The sequence below is a fragment of the Myotis yumanensis genome, unplaced genomic scaffold (assembly GCF_028538775.1).
Source record: "Myotis yumanensis isolate MYYU_CA2020_CCGP unplaced genomic scaffold, mMyoYum1.0.hap1 SCAF_6, whole genome shotgun sequence".
Lineage (NCBI taxonomy): Eukaryota > Metazoa > Chordata > Mammalia > Chiroptera > Vespertilionidae > Myotis > Myotis yumanensis.
Window position 1 is genome coordinate 44,434,985 of NW_027223757.1, and position 19,791 is coordinate 44,454,775.

At 44.2% G+C, this 19,791-nt stretch overlaps 1 protein-coding gene across 1 annotated transcript in view; it reads left to right on the forward strand.

Moving 5' to 3' along the window:
• Positions 1-378: 378 nt before the first annotated feature.
• The window catches only part of FAXC (failed axon connections homolog, metaxin like GST domain containing), a 60,280-nt gene continuing 40,867 nt past the window's right edge, over positions 379-19,791 (forward strand). Inside the window, exons 1-3 of the mRNA XM_070418041.1 lie at positions 379-929; positions 7,603-7,738; positions 16,387-16,583. Of these exons, the coding sequence (XP_070274142.1) occupies positions 664-929; positions 7,603-7,738; positions 16,387-16,583 (599 nt within the window). The 5' untranslated portion in view covers positions 379-663. The remainder of the gene's footprint in view (positions 930-7,602; positions 7,739-16,386; positions 16,584-19,791) is intronic.

A 19,791-nucleotide genomic window follows, 5' to 3' on the forward strand; every position in this document is an offset into this window, starting at 1 on the left:
TCGATCCGGGCTTTGGTGCCCAGCCCCAGGGGGTGGCGGGTGGCGTTTCCGCTCCGCGCGGCCAGGTGAGTCCATGGCGCTCCCCACTCTCTGGCTCGCGGGAGGGGCCGGAGGCGGGCCGCGGGTTGAGGGGGACCGAGATCCGGGCTCGGACTGCAGCTTCCTCCGGGAGGAGCCGCATCTGCAGCCACCCCCGCAGCCCTGCCGAGCGCGCGGAGCCTCTGCAGGCCGTGCCGCCGGGGCGCGGGCCGGTCTGGCGCGCCCCAGCCCTGCAGCTCCGGCCGGGGCGGAGGCCGCCGGACCGCGGAGATGCGGGGCGGGGGCAGGGCGCGGGGTAGGTGACTTTCTCCCGCCTGTTTCCCTGCCCCGGGGAGCAATGACATCACGCGGCCTTTTCCAGGCGCCGACACAAAGAGAGGCTCGGAGAGGCCGCCGCGGGGGCACCCGGCGGCCGCCCTGGGCCCTGGGGTGCCGCCGGTCAGGACCGCCTGGCGCGGCCGGAGCCCTTTCAACTCCTCCTCCTCCTCCTCCTCCTCTGCAGCCACCGCCGAGGTCGCCGCTCGCGCCCGCAGCACGCAGCTGAGCCCGCGCCCGGCCGCGCCGGCCCCTTCCCATGCGGGCGGCGCGGGCCCTGGGAGGGGCGCCCGCAGCCAGCCGCGCAGCATGCACTGGGGGGTTGGCTTTGCCTCGTCCAGGCCGTGCGTGGTGGATCTGAGCTGGAACCAGAGCGTCTCCTTCTTCGGCTGGTGGGCCGGGTCCGAGGAGCCCTTCTCCTTTTATGGGGACATCATCGCTTTCCCTTTGCAGGATTACGGTGGGATCATGGCAGGGCTGGGCTCCGATCCCTGGTGGAAGAAAACACTTTACTTGACCGGGGGAGCTTTGCTGGCCGCAGCTGCGTATCTGCTCCACGAACTCCTGGTCATTAGGTGAGCCGGAGAGAGGGCCCCCGCAGGGGCGCCGGAGGGGCACCTGGCCTGGGCAGGGCTGGCGCGAGGGGGGACCCTCGGTCTCGCCGCTCAGATGCCCAGGTGACCATGGCCTTGAGGGGCAGTTTAGAGTTGACAGAATTAAACTGGTATTGGGAGGGGAAAACATGCGTCTCCCAATTTTTCGGTGCTGAAAGCAAAGTCTTTGGCAAGATCCTAAGTGCAATGTTTTACAACAGAATTAGGCCCTGTAGGAATACTAAGTTACACTTTTATGAAAGACCTTATTTATTTATAGAGAATAATGCTGGAACATTAACCACTAACCTTATATTTTACTTAAAGGCTAGTTCTCCATTTTACACCCCTTCCCTTCCGCCCCACCCCCTCCCTTCCGCCCCAGTGTTACATCCTGAAAAGGCTGAAATTGCAAAGGGTCCAGAGAGCTCTGGGCTCCTGTTAAGGCTGCATGGCCAGGTATAGTGCTGTGCAGTTTTGATGCAACCTTCACCTGGTTGTCTGCTAATCTGTTATTTAAAGCGAAGCACCATCTTGGGGTTTACCTGCTGTTGTTTTGTGAGCCATAGGAAATGTAGGACTAGCATATGGGCGTGTTTGACAAGAACATGAGAGTCACCCAGTGCCACCAACAGTTGCATGGCTGCCTGCCGCAGAATGTTGACAGGATTCACTTCGAAATAGCAGAAAATGGAGGCCCTGCTGTTGGCACATCCAGCCCCACAGGAGATCTTTGTTTGAGTAGGACAATACCATAGACTACTGAGGTGGTCGGTTGGCTAATGGCTACATTAATTGACCTTTAAAATTTCTGTGTGTTGGGCCCTCTGTCCCTGGGAGATGACCAGAAGCAAGCAGTTTTCAGTAGCTTAGAATGTAGCCCTCTTGTAGTATCTTTTAAACAATGAGAAATGAGCCCACACTGCCTTTTTCCAGTGGGGGAGACCTGCACAATAGGTTGTAAACAAAGACAGTGACCTTTACTAGGCCTGCAGGCATTCCAGGAGGACACTGTGACAGACCAGCTCAGGTGCTGTGAGTATTTCTAGTCTCAGAGGGTGGGAAGTCATTTAGGTCTGGGGAAAGGTATTTTCGTATTATTTAGTCATAATTGAGAAGTTTTGTTTCCATCTTACACATTGAATGCTCTCACTTAGCACAGTGCTTGAATCTAGTCTAGTTGAACCGAATAAAAAAATGTAAAGTGAAATGATCTTTTGGTTATTTTATGTTTTTGTTACTTTTAGAACTCTATTTCAGTTAGGTTTCAAGCTATATGAAAAACTGACACATTTGTGCAGTAGTTTAAACGGTAACCCCATTGTTTCTCAATTATAGTCCAGCCCAAAGCCTTTTCAGGATCCCAAACCACTTCTCATCAGTTGGCCACTTTGTGAAGGGAGGGAAGGCACACTTCACAGGACTGAGTCTAAACCCTGCTTAAATGACCTTGCAGTAATAGCGAGGAGCTCATAGCTCACGCTGAGAGCAGGCCACGCCCTGGTAGGTGTGGTCGCTGGACAAAGAAGAGGCCTCTGGACAGAAATGTGTCCTTTCCCTACTTAGGAGACTGCTTGGATACTTATTTAGTTGAGGCGTGTTTAATCCTTGGTTGATTCACTTTTGTTTCTTTTTTTTTTTTTTTTTTAAATATATTTTATTGATTTCTTAACAGAGAGGAAGGGAGAGAGATAGAGAGTCAGAAACATCGATGAGAGAGAAACATCGACCAGCTGCCTCCTGCACACCCCCACTGGGGATGTGCCCGCAACCCAGGTACATGCCCTTGACCGGAACCGAACCCGGGACCTTTCAGTCCGCAGGCCGACGCTCTATCCACTGAGCCAAACCGGTTTCGGCCACTTTTGTTTCTTAACAGATACTTAAATTGAGTTGGAAAATCCTGTTCTAATGCAAGTAATAAAAGTGGCTGCCCATTTCTGAGTCCTTAGTAGGGGCTCTACATAGCAGTGCTTTACTTGTGTGATTAGATTTACTCCTCACAACTAGCATTGGATGTTTGATCCCTTTTTATAGGTAACGAAATTGTGGCCCAGGATGGGTAAGCAACTTGCCCAGGATCACACAGTAAGAGTAGTAGGATCCAGATTCAAATCTGAGAATGTGTGTGGGCCGAGCCGGATCTTTTTTACCACTGCCTCCTAGAGAGTACCACTTGTGAAGGAGATTTTGATGTGGGGGAGAGGAAGAGAAATGTAGAGAATTGGGGCATAGCTCAGGGAAGACAGGCCTGTGGAAGGACCTGAATTTTTGACAGCCTCTAGGGCAGCGGTTCTCAACCTGTGGGTCGCGGCCCCTTTGGCGGTCGAATGACCCTTTCACAGGGCTCGCCTAAGACCATCCTGCATATCATATATTTACATTACGATTCATAACAGTAGCAACATTACAGTTATGAAGTAGCAATGAAAATAATTTTATGGTTGGGTCACAACATGAGGAACTGTATTTAAAGAGCCAGAAGGTTGAGAACCACTGCTCTAGAGGCATGGAGGGATAGTAGAAAAAAAACTGAGGTCTGGGACTGAGGTTCAGAGGGTCCATGATAGAGACCTCTGCTTAAAGGGAAATCGTCAATTGTCTGTGTATTTTAGGGAAAACACTAAACAATATGAAATATGAGAAATGGACACTATACCTTGAAATGGCTATACTGTCTGAGTTCACTGGCAATTGTATAGTCGTCACTATCTGCTTGGATTTGCTGCTGCATAGACTTAACCTTAATCTATGGCTATGTCTCCAGAGCGGAAACTAAAGTTGATGGATGAGAATTATTCACAAAGTTTCATTAATGAGTATAACCCAAGTAGGTATTTTGGATTTTCCCCCACCACAATATTTTTAAACAAATATAGTCCCAACCCTGTGCTTTTTTCTCCCAGTGGAGGTAGCCCAGCAGCTATCTTAAATTCAATGTGGCATTTGGACATGTATTGTTTGTAAGTTGAGTGACTAAATAGTGGCTTTTATTGGTAGCTCATTTGCACTTAAGGCCCACAGGCTCAGCCTGTCCTAGAAAACTTAGGCAATCAGAGCAGCCCATGGGGTCATCTGATCTCCCTAAAGAGCTCATCAGCCGTCCACAGAGGCATGTTCACTGTGGTATTTTTCACTGTGGGAGTAGGGGCCAGTCTTGCTCTGTACAGTGGGGCTTTGACTTACGAGTTTAATTCGTTCTGTGACGGAGCTCGTAACTCAAATTACTCGTATGTCAAATCAAAAAGTGAACGAGTGAGACACGTGATGCTGGGCTGATGTTGTGGCGTTCACTGTGACGTTCGCTGAGCCAGCTAGCGGTGGGGTATCTGAAGCTGGCTTGTAACCCGAATTTTAGCTCGCAACTCAAAGCAAAAAATCGGCCGAGAGACGGCTCATATCTCGAAAAACTCGTTAGTCGGGACACTCGTAAGTCAAGACCCCACTGTACAAGTATTCTCTTATATACCCCTTGTTTTATGGGCACTTTATGAAATATTAGAGGCCTGGTGCATGACATTCGTGCACTGGGGTAGGGTCCTCAGCCCGGCCTGCGCCCTCTCGCAGTCCAGGACCCCTTGGGGGATACCGCCTGCCAGCTTAAGGCCTAAGCTGGCAGTCAGACATACCCCAAGTGGTCCTTAGCGCTGCTGCAGAGGCGGGAGAGGCTCCTGCCACCGCTGCTGCACTCGCCAGCTGTGAGCCCGGCTTCTGGCTGAGTGGCACTCCCCCTGTGGGAGCTCACTGACCACCAGGTGGCAGCTCCTGCGTTGAGCGTCTGCCCCCTGGTGGTCAGTGCACGTCACAGCGACTGGTTGTTTGGTCGATTTGCATATTAGCCTTTTATTACATAGGATAGCTTCTGGGAAACAGGTCACCTACTTCCCTGCTCCTGTTAGAGAGAGATTCCTGATGTGTGGAGGGAGGGCTCTGGGGCCTGATTGAGTTCAGATTTACTCTTCTTTTAATCAGTCATGTGACCTTGGATTGGAGAGTAGGCTTCTTGGCTACTGGGTTTTCTCATCTGTAAATAGGGATGATGATAGTAGCCTCTTCACAGAGTTGATGAAATGAGTTAGTATAATGTTTGATAATATAGTGAGCAGACAGTAACAGTTGGACATTAGTTGTTATAGACTTTCATCAGAAAGTTAGGCTTGAGTGGGCTGAGTCAAACTGGCTGTTTTCATATTACTAAGTGAGGAATTGTTCATTTTGGTGTAGTTGAAGTGCTTAAGAGCTTGGGACCTGGAGCTGTGAACAACTTGATCTTAAGTTGGTAGTCCTTGGGCACGTTACACCCTCTCTGAGCTTCAGTTTTGCTGTCTACTATAAAAGATAAATATCGTATAATATACTAAATTTAAACTGCAGCAATATCCCCTCTGTAGTTACTGAAATCATGTAATATACATGTATACAAAGTCATTGGCATACATGCTTGTCACATAGTTAACATCCATTCTTCTTATGACATGGCTCATGTTAACCATTACAATTAGATTGTTCTGGCCAGTGGCTCAGGGGATTTTATATTTACCTCCTAACCTTTCAGTCCTTATATTTTTGCCCGGCTAATTTACGTAAAAATACCACTCCGTGATTTGAATTATTTGAGTGGACAAAATCAGTTAGTTTGCACTTTCTGGGAATATAGTCTAAATGGCTCCTTAATTCTGACCTCCCAAACATTTCATCTAAATGAAAACCTTTGTTTCATAGCAAATATTTTTATTCATTTGACCAATGTTTTAAAAAGGAGCCATTCTTACCTCTTTATTTTTAATTTTTATTTTTTTAAAATATATTTTATTGATTTCTTACAGAGAGGAAGGGAGACGGGTAGAGAGTTAGAAACATCGATGAGAGAGAAACATCGATCAGCTGCCTCCTGCACACCCCCCACTGGGGATGTGCCCGCAGCCAAGGTACATGCCCTTGACCGGAATCGAACCTGGGACCCTTCAGTCCGCAGGCCGACGCTCTATCCACTGAGCCAAACCGGTTAGCAGGGGTGGGCAAACTTTTTGACTCGAGGGCCACAATGGGCTCTTAAACTGGACCGGAGGGCCGGAACAAAAGCATGGATGGAGTGTTTGTGTGAACTAATATAAATTCAAAGTAAACATAAAGGGGTACGGTCTTTTTTTTTTTTTTAGTTTTATTCATTTCAAACGGGCCGGATCCGGCCCGCGGGCCGTAGTTTCCCACGGCTGGGTTAGGGCCTTACCTCTTTAATTGGAATGGCCACTTCAGTGGTAAACTTTTCCAAAAGAGTTGTTATATTGATTGGAGATGCTGCAATAGGTGACCATCTGTGTGATGATGATATGAAGAGCTTGTCTTTGCTTGCTTAGGTAGATAGATGTATTTGAGGGATTCAGCTAGGAATGATGTGAGGGAACCAGAGCTCAGGGAAGGCCAACGAGAAGAGTAGGTAGCGGTTAGGTAGAGTAAAAGATGGAAATTGCAGAAGCTTCCTGTGGTGTATGAGTGGAACTGTGTGGAATGATGAGATTTTGTAGTGTAAGGGGATAAGACCATATCTCTTTGAATTACAGTAAAGTCCATCCCTCCTACATATGCTTGATAGCTCACCAAATATTTATAGATATTAGTTTATTTAATTCTCAGGATAATCAATACAGAATAGGAACTCTCCTCACTCTCTCTGTGATAGAGGAGAAGAGGGCGAGGCCAGTAGGAAGCAGGACGTGGACTTGACCTCACCTGTCCAGACTTGGAATCCAGTATTTGTTTTACTTCATGGCGGCTATTGAAAAACTGTACCAGGGAAGTCCTCCCCACCCAAAAAAAGTAGCTAAAGAAAAGATAGATGATGTGTGGCTGAGACAGAAGAAGGGGCAAAGGTAGGGACACTGAGATGCGTGCTGTGTGGTGAAAGGTGGGACCCTGGGAAGGAGGAGAGTATGAGAGAGCCCAGAAGCCAGTTCCTCTGCTCTGCAGGTGACAGGCCAGGTGAGGGGCAGGTAGTTTGGAAGAGGGACCAGAGTGCTCAGTGTCTCAGACGCCCTGCAGACGTGGGTCAGGGCGGAGGAAATCTGCATGCTATGCAGGGCCCTGTGGAAGAAGAGCCTGTTTCATGGTGCAGCCTCAAGAACACAGGCTCTGACTACCTGTGCAGTCTAGCTTCTGCCACTTACTAGTGATGTGACTTCAGTGTCCTCATCCATAAAACACGGATCACAGTAGCATCTACTTCGTAGGGTTATTGTGAAGGTTAAAGGAGATAATACCTGTGAAGCCCTCAAAACCATGCCTGACACATAATAAGCCCAGAATATAATTTTAATCTATCCATCTTGTCCTCTGGCAGGTAAAGATAGCCAGTAAGGGGAAAAAGGGGACCTGTACCCGAAAGTACTCTTCCTGTCCATAAGCTACAGGAACCAGAAGGAGGTTGATATGTAGTTACTTTTCTGGGCCCTGGAGGTTGTGGTAATATCGGAGCTTGTAAGGTTCTTTTGTAGTTCACCAAGCTTCCACTCGCTCAGTGCCTCAGGGTGAGGTAAGCCCCAAGACAAACATCTGCTTATTCTTGAGGAGCAACAGTCCAGCAGGGGTCTCTGAGGAACTAAGGGAACTGAATGTATAACACGTGGATTGTTCTTTATTTCTGTTTTGGTTTTAACAGGAAACAGCAAGAGATTGACTCCAAAGATGCTATTATATTGCATCAGTTTGCAAGACCTAACAATGGTGTCCCCAGTTTATCTCCTTTCTGTTTGAAAATGGAAACTTATTTAAGGATGGCTGACTTACCCTATCAGGTACTTGTGTGCAAATACGTTTTATACTCATAACAGCAAAATCTGTTAGACCTCGGTCCCTTATCTCACGTGGTGGGAAGGGCTGGCACTCTTTGCTAGAGGGGGCGAGCATGAACTTTCGTAGGGTTCAGGGCCATGTTATTTTTCCTGAATAGAGTATAATTTGGTTAATAGTTTGGATAGGCTGTTAATACAGGTGGGTGTACCATTCATTGCCTGATGTGGTTTTATCCTTCAGGTTTTTATTTATTAACAGCATTAAATTTTGTCTCATGAATCCTGGGGGCAGAGCACCCAGCAGGCACCAGGAAAATGTTCGCAGGTCTTGTGAATTTCTCCACAGTTTCCATGATTTGTTTGGGTGACTTTCAGGGAAACACTGGCTCATTCAGCATTGGAGAGTGAACATAGGCGTGTATTTAAGGGCATACTTTGTTCTCTGAGTAATGCTTGAGCTGTGTCTCACAGATTTGACAGGTTGTGTTTTCATTGTCATTCAATTCTACGTATTTTTAAAAAATTCCCTGATGTTTTTCCTTTTCACCTAAGTTCTAGCCAAATGCAACTTTTTTAAGGTTTTTTAAAAAAAATATATATTTCTTTATTGGTTTCAGAGAGGAAGGGAGAAGGAGAGAGAGATAGAAACATCAATGATGAGAGAGAATCATTGATCGGCTGCCTCCTACATGCTCCCTACTGGGAACTGAGCCGGCATCCCAGGCATGTGCCCTTGGCCGGAATTGAACCTGGGACCCTTCAGTCTGCAGGCTGACGCTCTATCCACTGAGCCAAGCCGGCCAGGGCTTAAGGTTTTGATTTTTGTTGCTGCTTTTTAATTTTATGGTCAGAGCAGGTGGTTTCAGTGATATTAATTTCATGGAATTTACTGACCCTTTAGCCTAGTGCAGTGGTCGGCAAACTGCGGCTCGGGAGCCACATGCGGCTCTTTGGCCCCTGGAGTGTGGTTCTTCCACAAAATACCGACTTCTGCGCATGGGCCACGAAGTTTCAATGCACTGTACATGCGCACCTGCACCTGGTATTTTGTGGAAGAGCCACACTCAAGGGGCCAAAGAGCATGTGGCTCGCGAGCCACGGTTTGCCGACCACTGGCCTAGTGTATGGCTGCTTTTTAAAATATATATATTTTTATTGACTTCAGAAGGGAAAGGAGAGAGAGAGAAAGATAGAAACATCAATGATGAGAGAGAATCATTGATCAGCTGCCTCCTGCATGCCCCAGACGGGGGATTGAGCCCACAACCCGGGCATGTGCCGTGACCGGGAATTGAATCGTGACCTCCTGGTTCATAGGTCGACCCTCAACCACTGAGCCATGTCAGCTGGGCTGTTAAGACTTATTTCTAACATCTTATTTAATACTTGTCTCCTTACTATTACTTTGCTTTTAATTTTTCTTATTTCCTGTTTTCAATTGGATAGTTAAAAATTTTTTTCTTGTCATTTAAAACAAATTCTATTTTTGTTGCTATAGTGGTTGCTCTTAAGATCCTAATTTGTGCTTATTTATCCCCATTTATTTCTTAAATGTATCCCATTGTATTTGCCCTCTACTGATACAAGTGTGTTAGCAGGTTCACATGAACCTTGGGTCTCTTCCTCCCAGCCCTCATCCCATCTGTGTTGCTGTTGTGTAATATGCTACTTCTGGAATTTTTGAAATACTATCTCTTTTTGTTTGTTTTATAAACAGCAAGCCTTACTAAGTTATTTGACAAGCCTAATTTCCCATCTCTTATCCCACAGGATTTGTTTATCTTTTTCTCTGAGTACTTCCTTGATGAGTATTTTCAGAGTGAGCCGTTCAGTGGCAATCTGTGGCTTTGCATGCCTGAGAGCTTTGTTATGTCCCCGCATTGGATAATTCTGTGATAAAAGTTTTTTCCCTTTGGTGGTTTAAAAATTATATTTTCTTTTTTTTTTTTTTTTTAAATATATTTTATTGAATTTTTACAGAGAGGAAGGGAGAGAGATAGAGAGTTAGAAACATCGATGAGAGAGAAACATCGATCAGCCGCCTCCTGCACATCTCCCACTGGGGATGTGCCGGCAACCCAGGTACATGCCCTTGACCGGAATCGAACCTGGGACCCTTGAGTCCGCAGGCCGACGCTCTATCCACTGAGCCAAACCGGTTTCGGCATATATTTTCTTTTTTATATAAAAATTTGACAATATAACTCAGTTGCCTTTTTTGCATTGGTGTTGCTATTGAAAAATCTGATGTTAATCTGACTCTTTTTCTTTCTTTTTTTCTCTGGAAACTTTAGAGTATTTGTTTAATCTTGACATTCTTAAATTTCACTATAATGTGCCTTGGTGTGGGTCTTTAGTATCTTGTTTGGTCCTTTATCAATATTTAATTTGAAATCTTTAATCTTTTTAATTCTGGGGAATTATCAGTTTTCAAGTATTTCCTTTTCTTTTTTATTTGTTTTCCTTTTCGCCTTTCCTGTTCCGTGTTTTCTGAATACTGAAGGCTCTGCTTTTATTTTCTGCATCTCAGAATGTATTCCTTCATTCTTTTCTGCTTCCTTCTGGGAGGATTCCTCTCTGGGTTTCCATTGCTCTATTCTCTCCTTGAATCGATCGTGCTATTTCTCTCATCTATTGTGTTCAGCTTTTACATTTTTTTTCTTAATAGTTCCCCTTGGTTTGTATTACTAATCTCTTCTACTATCGCTTAGAGGACATTTATTATGCTAATTAAAAATTTTTGGCCTGTCCCAATAAGACTGCCTCCCGTTGTAGATATCCAGTCTGTTGCCCTTCTCCCACCGTGGTTGTACTCCTCTGGTGCCTAGTTATTTTGGTTTGAGATCTCCTTTCACCGGGGAGGTCAGCTTCCCTGCCTGGGAATTTATACTGAGCCAGGGCTAAAGCTCAGGCTGCAGGTTGTGTACCTGGGAGGGGGTTGAAGAAAGGGAAGGAGGTGAGCCCCAGACATTCTCCAAACCAGTGTGGTCTCTGGTTTGCTGCCACTCCTCCCAATGGCTCCCACAGATCAGGGGTTCACCTTTAAGCTCTTACAAAGTAGCAGCATTGAGAGGAGGTGGTCTCCTTGGATGGAAACAGACCAGCAGGGAAGCTGGAACGGGGAGAGCTCACCCAGCCAAGCTTTTGGCTGCCCTGATAACAATATTCTCCCTCCATCTCCTGACTCCCCACGGCCTGTGCTTTCTGAGCCAGTTTCTCTACAGAAGAGGGGATGGGGATCCTTGTGAGCAGCACTGGGATGAGAGTGAGTGTCATGCTCTCAGCTTGGGAGTGCTGTTATGGAGGTTCCCTGGGAATGTGGTGGAGTGGCACCGAATTTGGACTCTGGGGGATCTGGGAGGGCATGGGGTCTTTATGACTGGGGGCTGAAATGCAAGGGTGAGTCTGGCGACGGAAGCAGGGAGAAAATTACTCAGGACTTTCTAAGCCAGCGATGGAGGAGAAAATAGCCACAGAAACAGACCAGGCTGGGATTCTCTAAATGCAGTGGATCAGGTTTGAAGATCGCTGTTCAGCGTGGTGTTGGCAGTTGGCACTAAAGATGTGTGTCACCGAGGGGTGCTGATTGGAGGAGAACGCTGTCCTGCAGCTGCCTGTCTCCACTCCATCGTCACTCTAGACAAGCTTCCCCCTTTAGCTGTGGCAGGTTTGGGACGGTGAGGGTCAGAACCTGAATCTGTGCTTTGAGTTTCTGGCTGCTTCCAAGATCATGTGTGCCTTCACCTCATGAAGGGATCCCGCTGTTGGCAGCCACTGCTGGGCGGTCTGCCCTTCCTCTCCTGACTCTGCCCCATCTTTACCAGCAGCCTATGTACCGACCTTTGTTCATTTTTTGGAGCAGCTGCTTTTTAGTTCGTATAACGGAAGCAGCAGGACACACGCCTCACTGTGAACCTGGAGCTCTTACAGAGCCTTTGAGAAGGGCAACGCTTACCCCCTCCCAAAATTATTGTTTCTTGTTCAGTATAGATGCATTTTTAAAAAGGGATGATATAGGAGTGTTTTTCTTCTGTGCGGTCCCTGTGGGAAATAAATGGAGGGGTGTTCAGCGTGGGGCAGAGATCTGGGTGGAAGGAAAGTGGTTCTGTGGTTTAGAAGTGGGTGTGCCTGCCCGAGTGCCTGGACGCCCAAGTGCCATCAGCAAGGGTTTGTGACGCCTGTGGTGCCTGGGAAGTGGTGGTGGGAAGTGCCCATTTCTCAAAGGATCAGTTAGAGAGGTTTGTCTTATTCCCAGGGGCTCCACCCTTGGCCCCTTCTTTGCCCTTTGCCTTTTAAAAAAATATTAAAATACCATGTTCCTAAGAGCATGACTTTATATTTGAAACTTTTCTATTTTTTAACCTAAGGGAGGCTGGAATAAATATTTGATGACCATTAATAGGCACTCACAAAGCTTTTTAAAAAAAAGTTATCATAGTTATTATCTTTTTTAAATCAAGATATAAATATCAATAGGTCAATTTAAAAAAGTTTCATATTGTAATAATTAAAGATTCATGGGAAGTTGCAAAACATGTAGAGGGAGATCCCACAGATATGAGTAATAAAAGAAAGAAAATAGCTTTAGCATTTTTTCTGATTACATGTATTTGACATATGGCCCTTATAAGGATTTCAAACAGTGCAAAAAGTATAAGTGGAAAAGGAAAATCGCCTGCCATCCTACTAGCTAGAGATTGCTGTCACTGATATTGTTGACCATCCTTCCATTCATTTCTCTAGACCAGTGGTTCTCAACCTTCCTAATGCCGCAACCCTTTAATACAGTTCCTCATGCTGTGGTGACCCCCAACCATAAAATGATTTTTGTTGCTACTTCATAACTGTAATTGTGCTACTGTTATGAATTATAATGTAAATATCTGATATGCAGGATGTATTTTCATTGTTCGCGACCCACAGGTTGAGAACCGCTGCTCTAGATGTACGTGAAGACACCTACATCATTTGACATAACTGATTGTATAAGAAGCATGTATTTCACACAATAATTCTTTTAAAATAGATAATGGCTTCTTCGGAACTCACTGCTCTGGCTCTCAGTTTTAACTTTTGATTTTTTTTAATTTGCTGATCTTGCCTTTTTTCCCATTTATTTATTTATTTAAAATTTTTAATAGAAATTATTGGGGTGGCATCCCAATCTTTAAAAAATTTTCTAAGCTACAGACAAGTTAAAAGGATAATAGAGTGAACACCCATATGCCCTTCACCTGGGCAGTTGTTGACATGCTGCTTTTTTGCTTTATTTCTCTTTATACATACCTTATGGACAATTTTTTTCTTTTTAATTTGTCTGTATTTGCCACAATCTTTTAAAGTAGAACGTGACTCAAGCACTACATTTCTAACTTGCTCTGAGTTACTTTCAAACGGCTTTACAACAACTCTAGGTTGGCTTGTAATTTTGCCATGCTAAACAATACTTTTCTTTGGAGACAAGCCCTATGGATAGTTGCTCTCATCAAGTTGGTCAGCTTAAAATACTGATTTCTAGAGGCCGTGCATGCAGTTGGTAACTACAGGGGATGTTAGGCTTAAAAAGTAGATCTCAGGGAATGAGAGTTGTTTTAAGCATGTATCTCAGGACACTTTAGCAACAAAAAATTTGGTCTACTTGGGAATCCACTTGAGAGATAAACACTTTAGACCACAAAGCTAACAAACATTAGCCTACATGTATCTTACAACAAACATAACCCCATTCTGTTAAAACATACCTTTATGGACAGTTTTTTTAATGAACCATTTGAGAATAGGCAGCAGAAATCATAACACTTCATCCCTCACTATTTCAGTGTGTATCTCCAAAAAATGAGGACATCCTTCTATAAAATTATAATAGACACTACATTATTGTATCATATATAATATAATAATAGCTTCATGGATTTTTTCAGTGAGTTATAACCCACAGAAATTGCTCAAGTTACTTCAAATTTAGTTGGTGGGAGACCTTTCAAAGGTTGCAAAGCTTCAGGGAATATAATAGACTAGAGGCCCAGTGCACAAAATTTGTGCACAGGTAGGGTCCCTAGTGGCTGCCAGCTACCAGCTGGGGCCTCCCTTGGTTCTATGCTGCCTGCTGGTGGTCAGCATACGTCATAGCGAGTGATCTCCTGAGGGGACACTTTGCATATTAGGCTTTTATATATATAGATGTAAATTTAGCTGAAAATTTGGGGCATCATGACTGTGTAGCAAATCAGAATGACAAAATTTGGAGTGAAGGCACTTTGTCAGATACTTCATGCGCATTTGGTTCTAGCAATTGTTATTATATTGTCCTCATTTTTTAGAGAAGGAAAATGAGGCCCTGGGAGGATTAGGGAGACGCAGGGAGGTCCAAGGTCACACATTGAATAAATGATGGAGCCAGATTTTTATGCCAAAGCCTATAGCTTTCACTGCTGTGCTAATAATGCAGTGTGAATGTAGATATATTGACCTCACCAGGGACAGACTTGCAGGGGAAACATCAGCTTGAGAAAAATGTAGAGAGTTTACCTCTTCATCTTTCTTCCCAAAAATTGCTTTCAGAAACTGTCCTCAGTGGGTCAGTCAGACTCCAATTGCTTAAATAAAAGTAGGCCAAGAGTTCTTTAATATATTTATGGAAGTTAAGGAAAATATATACTTTATTTTAAAAGTAATATAACCACATTTAGAAATTTGAAATGCATGTGAAAGACCACCTGCATCTACCCATAGTCATGCAGGTTGTTCACTGCATAGCAATGCCTGGTGAACGAGTGGGAGCAGGGAGGACTTGCCAGGCTGTGAACCCTGGCATAGTCTGTATCCACCAGAGGAGGTTCTGTTTTCCTAGTTGCCCAAAAGCAATATGGCTAGCAGCAGCCCCATTAACTCCCCTTATTCCAGGCTGGGCCCAGAATGAATTACTTTAGAATAAGCAATAAGATCAAGTATCGATACCAAGAGATGGAGACCAGTTAAACCTGCTCTGGTTTTTAGCCTTCCAAAAAGGTGATATTTCCTCAGAGGTCTGAGAAGCCTGGGACCCTCAAACGTAGTCCATGCCCAATTCTTGTGGGCACAAATGGGCAACTGCCTTTAAGGACCATGATTTCTAGCCATAACCCTGTTATCTCATTGGAGGCCAATTCAATGGTCATATGTACCACATACAACATACAAGCATAATTCTTAGACACAGAGAGACTTGACTTAGAAATTTTGTATCATTCTATATTTTTTATCCCTTGTGGTGAGATGTGCTTTTTGTTTTTTTGGGAAAGGCACACACAAATCTTGGTGTGATTTAGGTAAGAACAATTAGAGCAATAATCATCTTCGTTAAACCCAATAATTTCTCACACAAATAAACCTCAAATGGTAATTTTTTTTTCTTGGAAAATTTTGGTTTCTAGTCTAAGATTTGACTGGGGTCTCCTAGAAGGAGGCCCTCACAGAGTTTGCTGTCATCAAGCACAAGGAAGGATCTTGTGCGGGACTTGATGGGTGTGGTTACGTAGGTTTAATTCTGTTTCTCTAGGAGGTAATGAGGGTAAGTGGGTGCTCCTAAAGCAGAGGTGGGCAGGCTGCAGGTCTGTGGGCCAAAGTCAAAGGAGGAAGAATATTTTGTATTACATTACATTCACATTTCAGTGAACAACTTTTTATTGCCACTCATATTCATTTATGTGTTGTCTATGGCTGCTTTTGAGCTATGACTGCAATGTTGAGTTGTGACAGAGACCATATGGGCTGCCTAAAATTTACTATCTGGCCCTTTACAGAAAAAGTTTGCTGACCCCTAGTTTAGAGAAACAGTTTAAAGATGTGAAGGTCTGATATATTTAAAATTCACCCAATGCAACATTTTAAAATAAACAACATTATTGAGATATAATTGGCATGCTATAAACTGCACATATTTAAAATGTGTAATTTGGTAAATTTTGGCATTTGTAAATATTCATGAAAACTCACCATAATCAAGATAGTGATGTATCCATTACCCACAAAATTTCTTTTTGCCTTCTTGGAATCCTGTTGTCCTGTCACTTCCTGTCCCCTATCCTCCCGAGTAAATACTGATCAGCTTTCTGTCACTATGAATCAGTGTGAATTCTCCAGAGTTTTATCAAATGGAATCCTACAGTAAGTACTCTTTTTTTGGTCTGACTTCTTTCACTTAGCAGCGTTATTTTGAGATTCACCCGTGTTAATGAGTATATCAGTAGTTCATTCCTTTTTATTGTAAGGTTATACCAGAATTTGCTTATTCATTTACCTCTTGATGAGCTTTTGCTTCCCCCCCTGTGTTGGACAATTGCAAATAAAGCTTCTATGAACATTTGTGTACAAGCCTTTGCATGAATATATGCTTTCTTTTCGTTTGGCTCTCTCTCTCTCAACAATAAGCTAGAGTCCATGATAAAATCAATTGGAGAAAAGCAGTATCTTCATGTGCAGTAAATCTTTTGTGTGTGTTTTTATTCCCAAGAGTAACCATTTATTCTCTTTAAGATTTTATATGCTGAGTACATTCACTTGAGTAGTATAGTCACTATCAAATATACAGTTGAGATGTTTGTTTCTGTTAATCAAACAGTGAAATTTAAATAAAACATTGCTTTTCTCTTTTTAAACTTTACTCTGCTTAGAACTATTTTGGTGGAAAACTCTCTGCTCAAGGGAAAATGCCTTGGATTGAATATAATCATGAAAAAGTTTCTGGCACAGAATTCATAATTGACTTCCTGGAGGAGAAGCTTGGAGTGAACTTAAACAAGAACCTGGGGCCTCAGGAAAGAGCCATCTCCAGGGCGGTGACCAAGATGGTGGAGGAGCACTTCTACTGGTGAGTGCCCGGTGCTGGGCAGTGCCCAGCCTGTCCCCACCCTTCCAGTCAGCCAAGTTCTCTGTCACTTTTCAGATACTCCCAAAACCATTCTTTTTGAAAAGAAAACTTTGCAAAAATTTTCTGTGTTCTGGCGGACTTAGGGATCAAACTTATGACTGTTAAGTTTCTAGAACATTTTCTGTAGGTGCCCAGCTAGTACCTGTCTTAGGCTTTGTGTGACACATGTCTCTGTAGAAACTACAGTTGACCCTTGAACAACGTGGGGATTAGGGGCACCAACGCTCTACAAAGTTGCAAATCCACATGTAACTTTTGACTCCTTCAAAACTTAACTACAACTAATAGCCTACGGTTGACTGGAAGCCTTGCCGAGAACATGAACAGCCAATTAACACATATTTTGTATGTTATATCTATTATATACTATTATATTTTTACAATAAAGTAATCTAGAGAAAAGAAAATGTATTAAGAAAAGCATAAGGGAGAGAAAATACATTTATAGTATTGTACATATTTATTGAAAAAATCCACATATAAGTTGTCCCATGCAGTTCAAACCCATGTTGTTCAAGGGCCAGCTGTACTGAACTGTGCCCTGATGTTGAAGTAGAAAAGTGGCCATAGATGATATGCAAATGAATAAGCATGACTGTCTCCGTAAAAGCACTGAAATTTGAATTTCACTTAATGCAAAATATTTATTTTTTTGACTTTTTTTGCATCAACTATTTTAAAATGTAAATTTGTTAGCCTATGGGCTATAGTTTTCTGACCCCTGCTCTGGACTGGAACTCACTAAGGTGAGGGAGATATTTTAATAAACTGGGCTCTTCACCAATACAAACTGCTGCATTAAAATAACATTCATCAGACACCCAGAGCAGGGAACAGGAAACGAAGTCAGGATACAAGTCTTTTTTTTTTTTAAAATATATTTTATTGATTTTTTACAGAGAGGAAGGGAGAGGGATAGAGAGTTAGAAACATCGATGAGAGAGAAACATCAATCAGCTGCCTCCTGCACACCTCTCACTGGGGATGTGCCCGCAACCAAGGTACATGCCCTTGACCGGAATCGAACCCGGGACCCTTCAGTCCGCAGGCCGACGCTCTATCCACTGAGCCAAACTGGTCAGGGCAGTATACAAGTCTTAGGTGAAATAAATTACGCAAGCTTTGTAGGATTGTTGTCAGTTTGCCTTAGAGGACAAGAGTGTCTCTGTGCTCAGCAGGAAAGCATGCTACTGCTCTCTGCCCTGACTGCCTGGCTGCTGGCTGGTGTTCCCTGAGTCTGGAGCATCACACACACTGTGCTGTGCGCTGGCTCGTTCTGCACATGGCCTTGTGCTGGCTGTGACACTGAGCGAGTTACACAGACCCAGTTCTTCTTGCTTTATTGTCATCTGTGTTTTTAAAAAATTCTTTTTCTTTCATCCATTTTTTGGAAGTCGGAACACCTTTTCCTACCCCAGTAGATAAGTTTTCTCTCTGATTTCTGCAAACGTTATCTTGTTCTAAAGATGTAATTAAGTATTATTAAGCCCACTTTTTGGCATTAATTGTTATTCCTGGGCCAGTAGCTCACCCAGTAGCGTTTCCCTCCTGCACTGGGAGATACACTCATTGTGGAGTTGACTCTGGAAGGCTCTTCCTCATCACCTTCCTATTTCATCCATTCAGCACTCTTTCTAACTAGAAAACTTGTTGTTCTAGCTCTTAGATCTTAAGTGCCTTTCTGTTTTTCTTTTCCTCTTTCTACTCTCAGTTCCTGCCCAGTTTATTGCAGGGCTGACCTGAAGCACCACTTCAGAAGGGGTGGGAGCAAGGAGGGAGGCAGCAGCGGTGCAGGTCGGCGTGGGAGTAATCACAGGCTGGGTTCCAGAATGAACCCAGGCCTTTCCTTAGAGTAACACCTGTCCAGAACTGCTGGACTTCCCATTTCAGAGTGCAGGGTTCTGCAGTTAGAACCAAAATGCATGCCATGCTTAGCCTCAGGGAGTAGCCTGTAGGACAGAGCCTGTCTCACCTGCTTGCCAGGTTCCAGGCCCTACTTTGTGGCACTGAGGGAAATGAAGAACCAGCACAGGGCCACCCTGACCCCTCTGCGTTCCTTTGATGTGGCCCTCCAAAGCCCACTTCATTCGACTGATGGGCCCTAGGAGAGCTAGCACTTTGTTAGCTGCCTGAAAAGAAGCTGGGAGCCTTACATTGGTTGGTAGTTTTGTTACAACTCTTTGATTTCTGTAGTGGTTCATAAAATTTATATTTCAGTTAGAAAATATATGTATTTTTTGTTTTGTTAATATTCACCCGAGGATATTTTTTCCATTGATTTTTTTAGAGAGTGGAAAGGAGGGAGGAAGGAAGAGAGAGAGAGAAAGGTAGAGAGAGAGAAACATCGATGTGAGAGAGACACATCAATTGGTTGCCTTCTGCACAGCCCCATCTGGGCTGGGATCTAACCTGCAACCCCGGTACGTTCATGCCCTTGACTGGACATTGAACTCATGTCCCTTCGGTGTGCAGGCTGCCCCTCCATGCACTGAGCCACACTGACGAGGGTTAGAAAGACTTTTATCCAGAAAGATTTCCAAGTACCACTTGTCACTACTATGAGTGTATGGACATATTTACTTCATGGTAGAAGTTCATCTTCTGCCCTTCCCTCCCCGCCTCTCTCTACAAGGGCCCCTGCTAATACTTGCTGGGGGTTGGGCTGTGGTGGGGGAGGGAAGGGTGCTTTTGGGAGGAGTGGGAGGGAGAGATGGGAGGTGCTATCCTGGTAGGAAACTACCTTAATTTTACTGACCACAAACTTCCAAATGGTTGAATCATACATAGATTCTTTTTTCTTTTTAATTAGAAAAATACTTTTTTGGGTTAGCCAATATTTCCCATTTGTGTCTCCTCAAGGGTTATTTTGAGGAAGAAATAGTTAAGGTGCAAGGCCATGTCTTGATTGAGATGAGAATATACAGTGAATTTTCAAAAAGGAAAATCCTAATTCCTCCAATTCCCTTAAGTCCCTAGTACAGAAGGAAAAACAGACCCTCCTCTGTTTCATAAGCTTTCCAGACCTTTAGCCAACTTCTTGCTTTGGGAGATGCAGAGCAGCCTTTCCCGAAAGCTCTAAATCCCAGTGGAGAAAAGACCCTGTCCCCACTCATGATGAGAAAATGTGTGACACAGAAAATCCATGGAT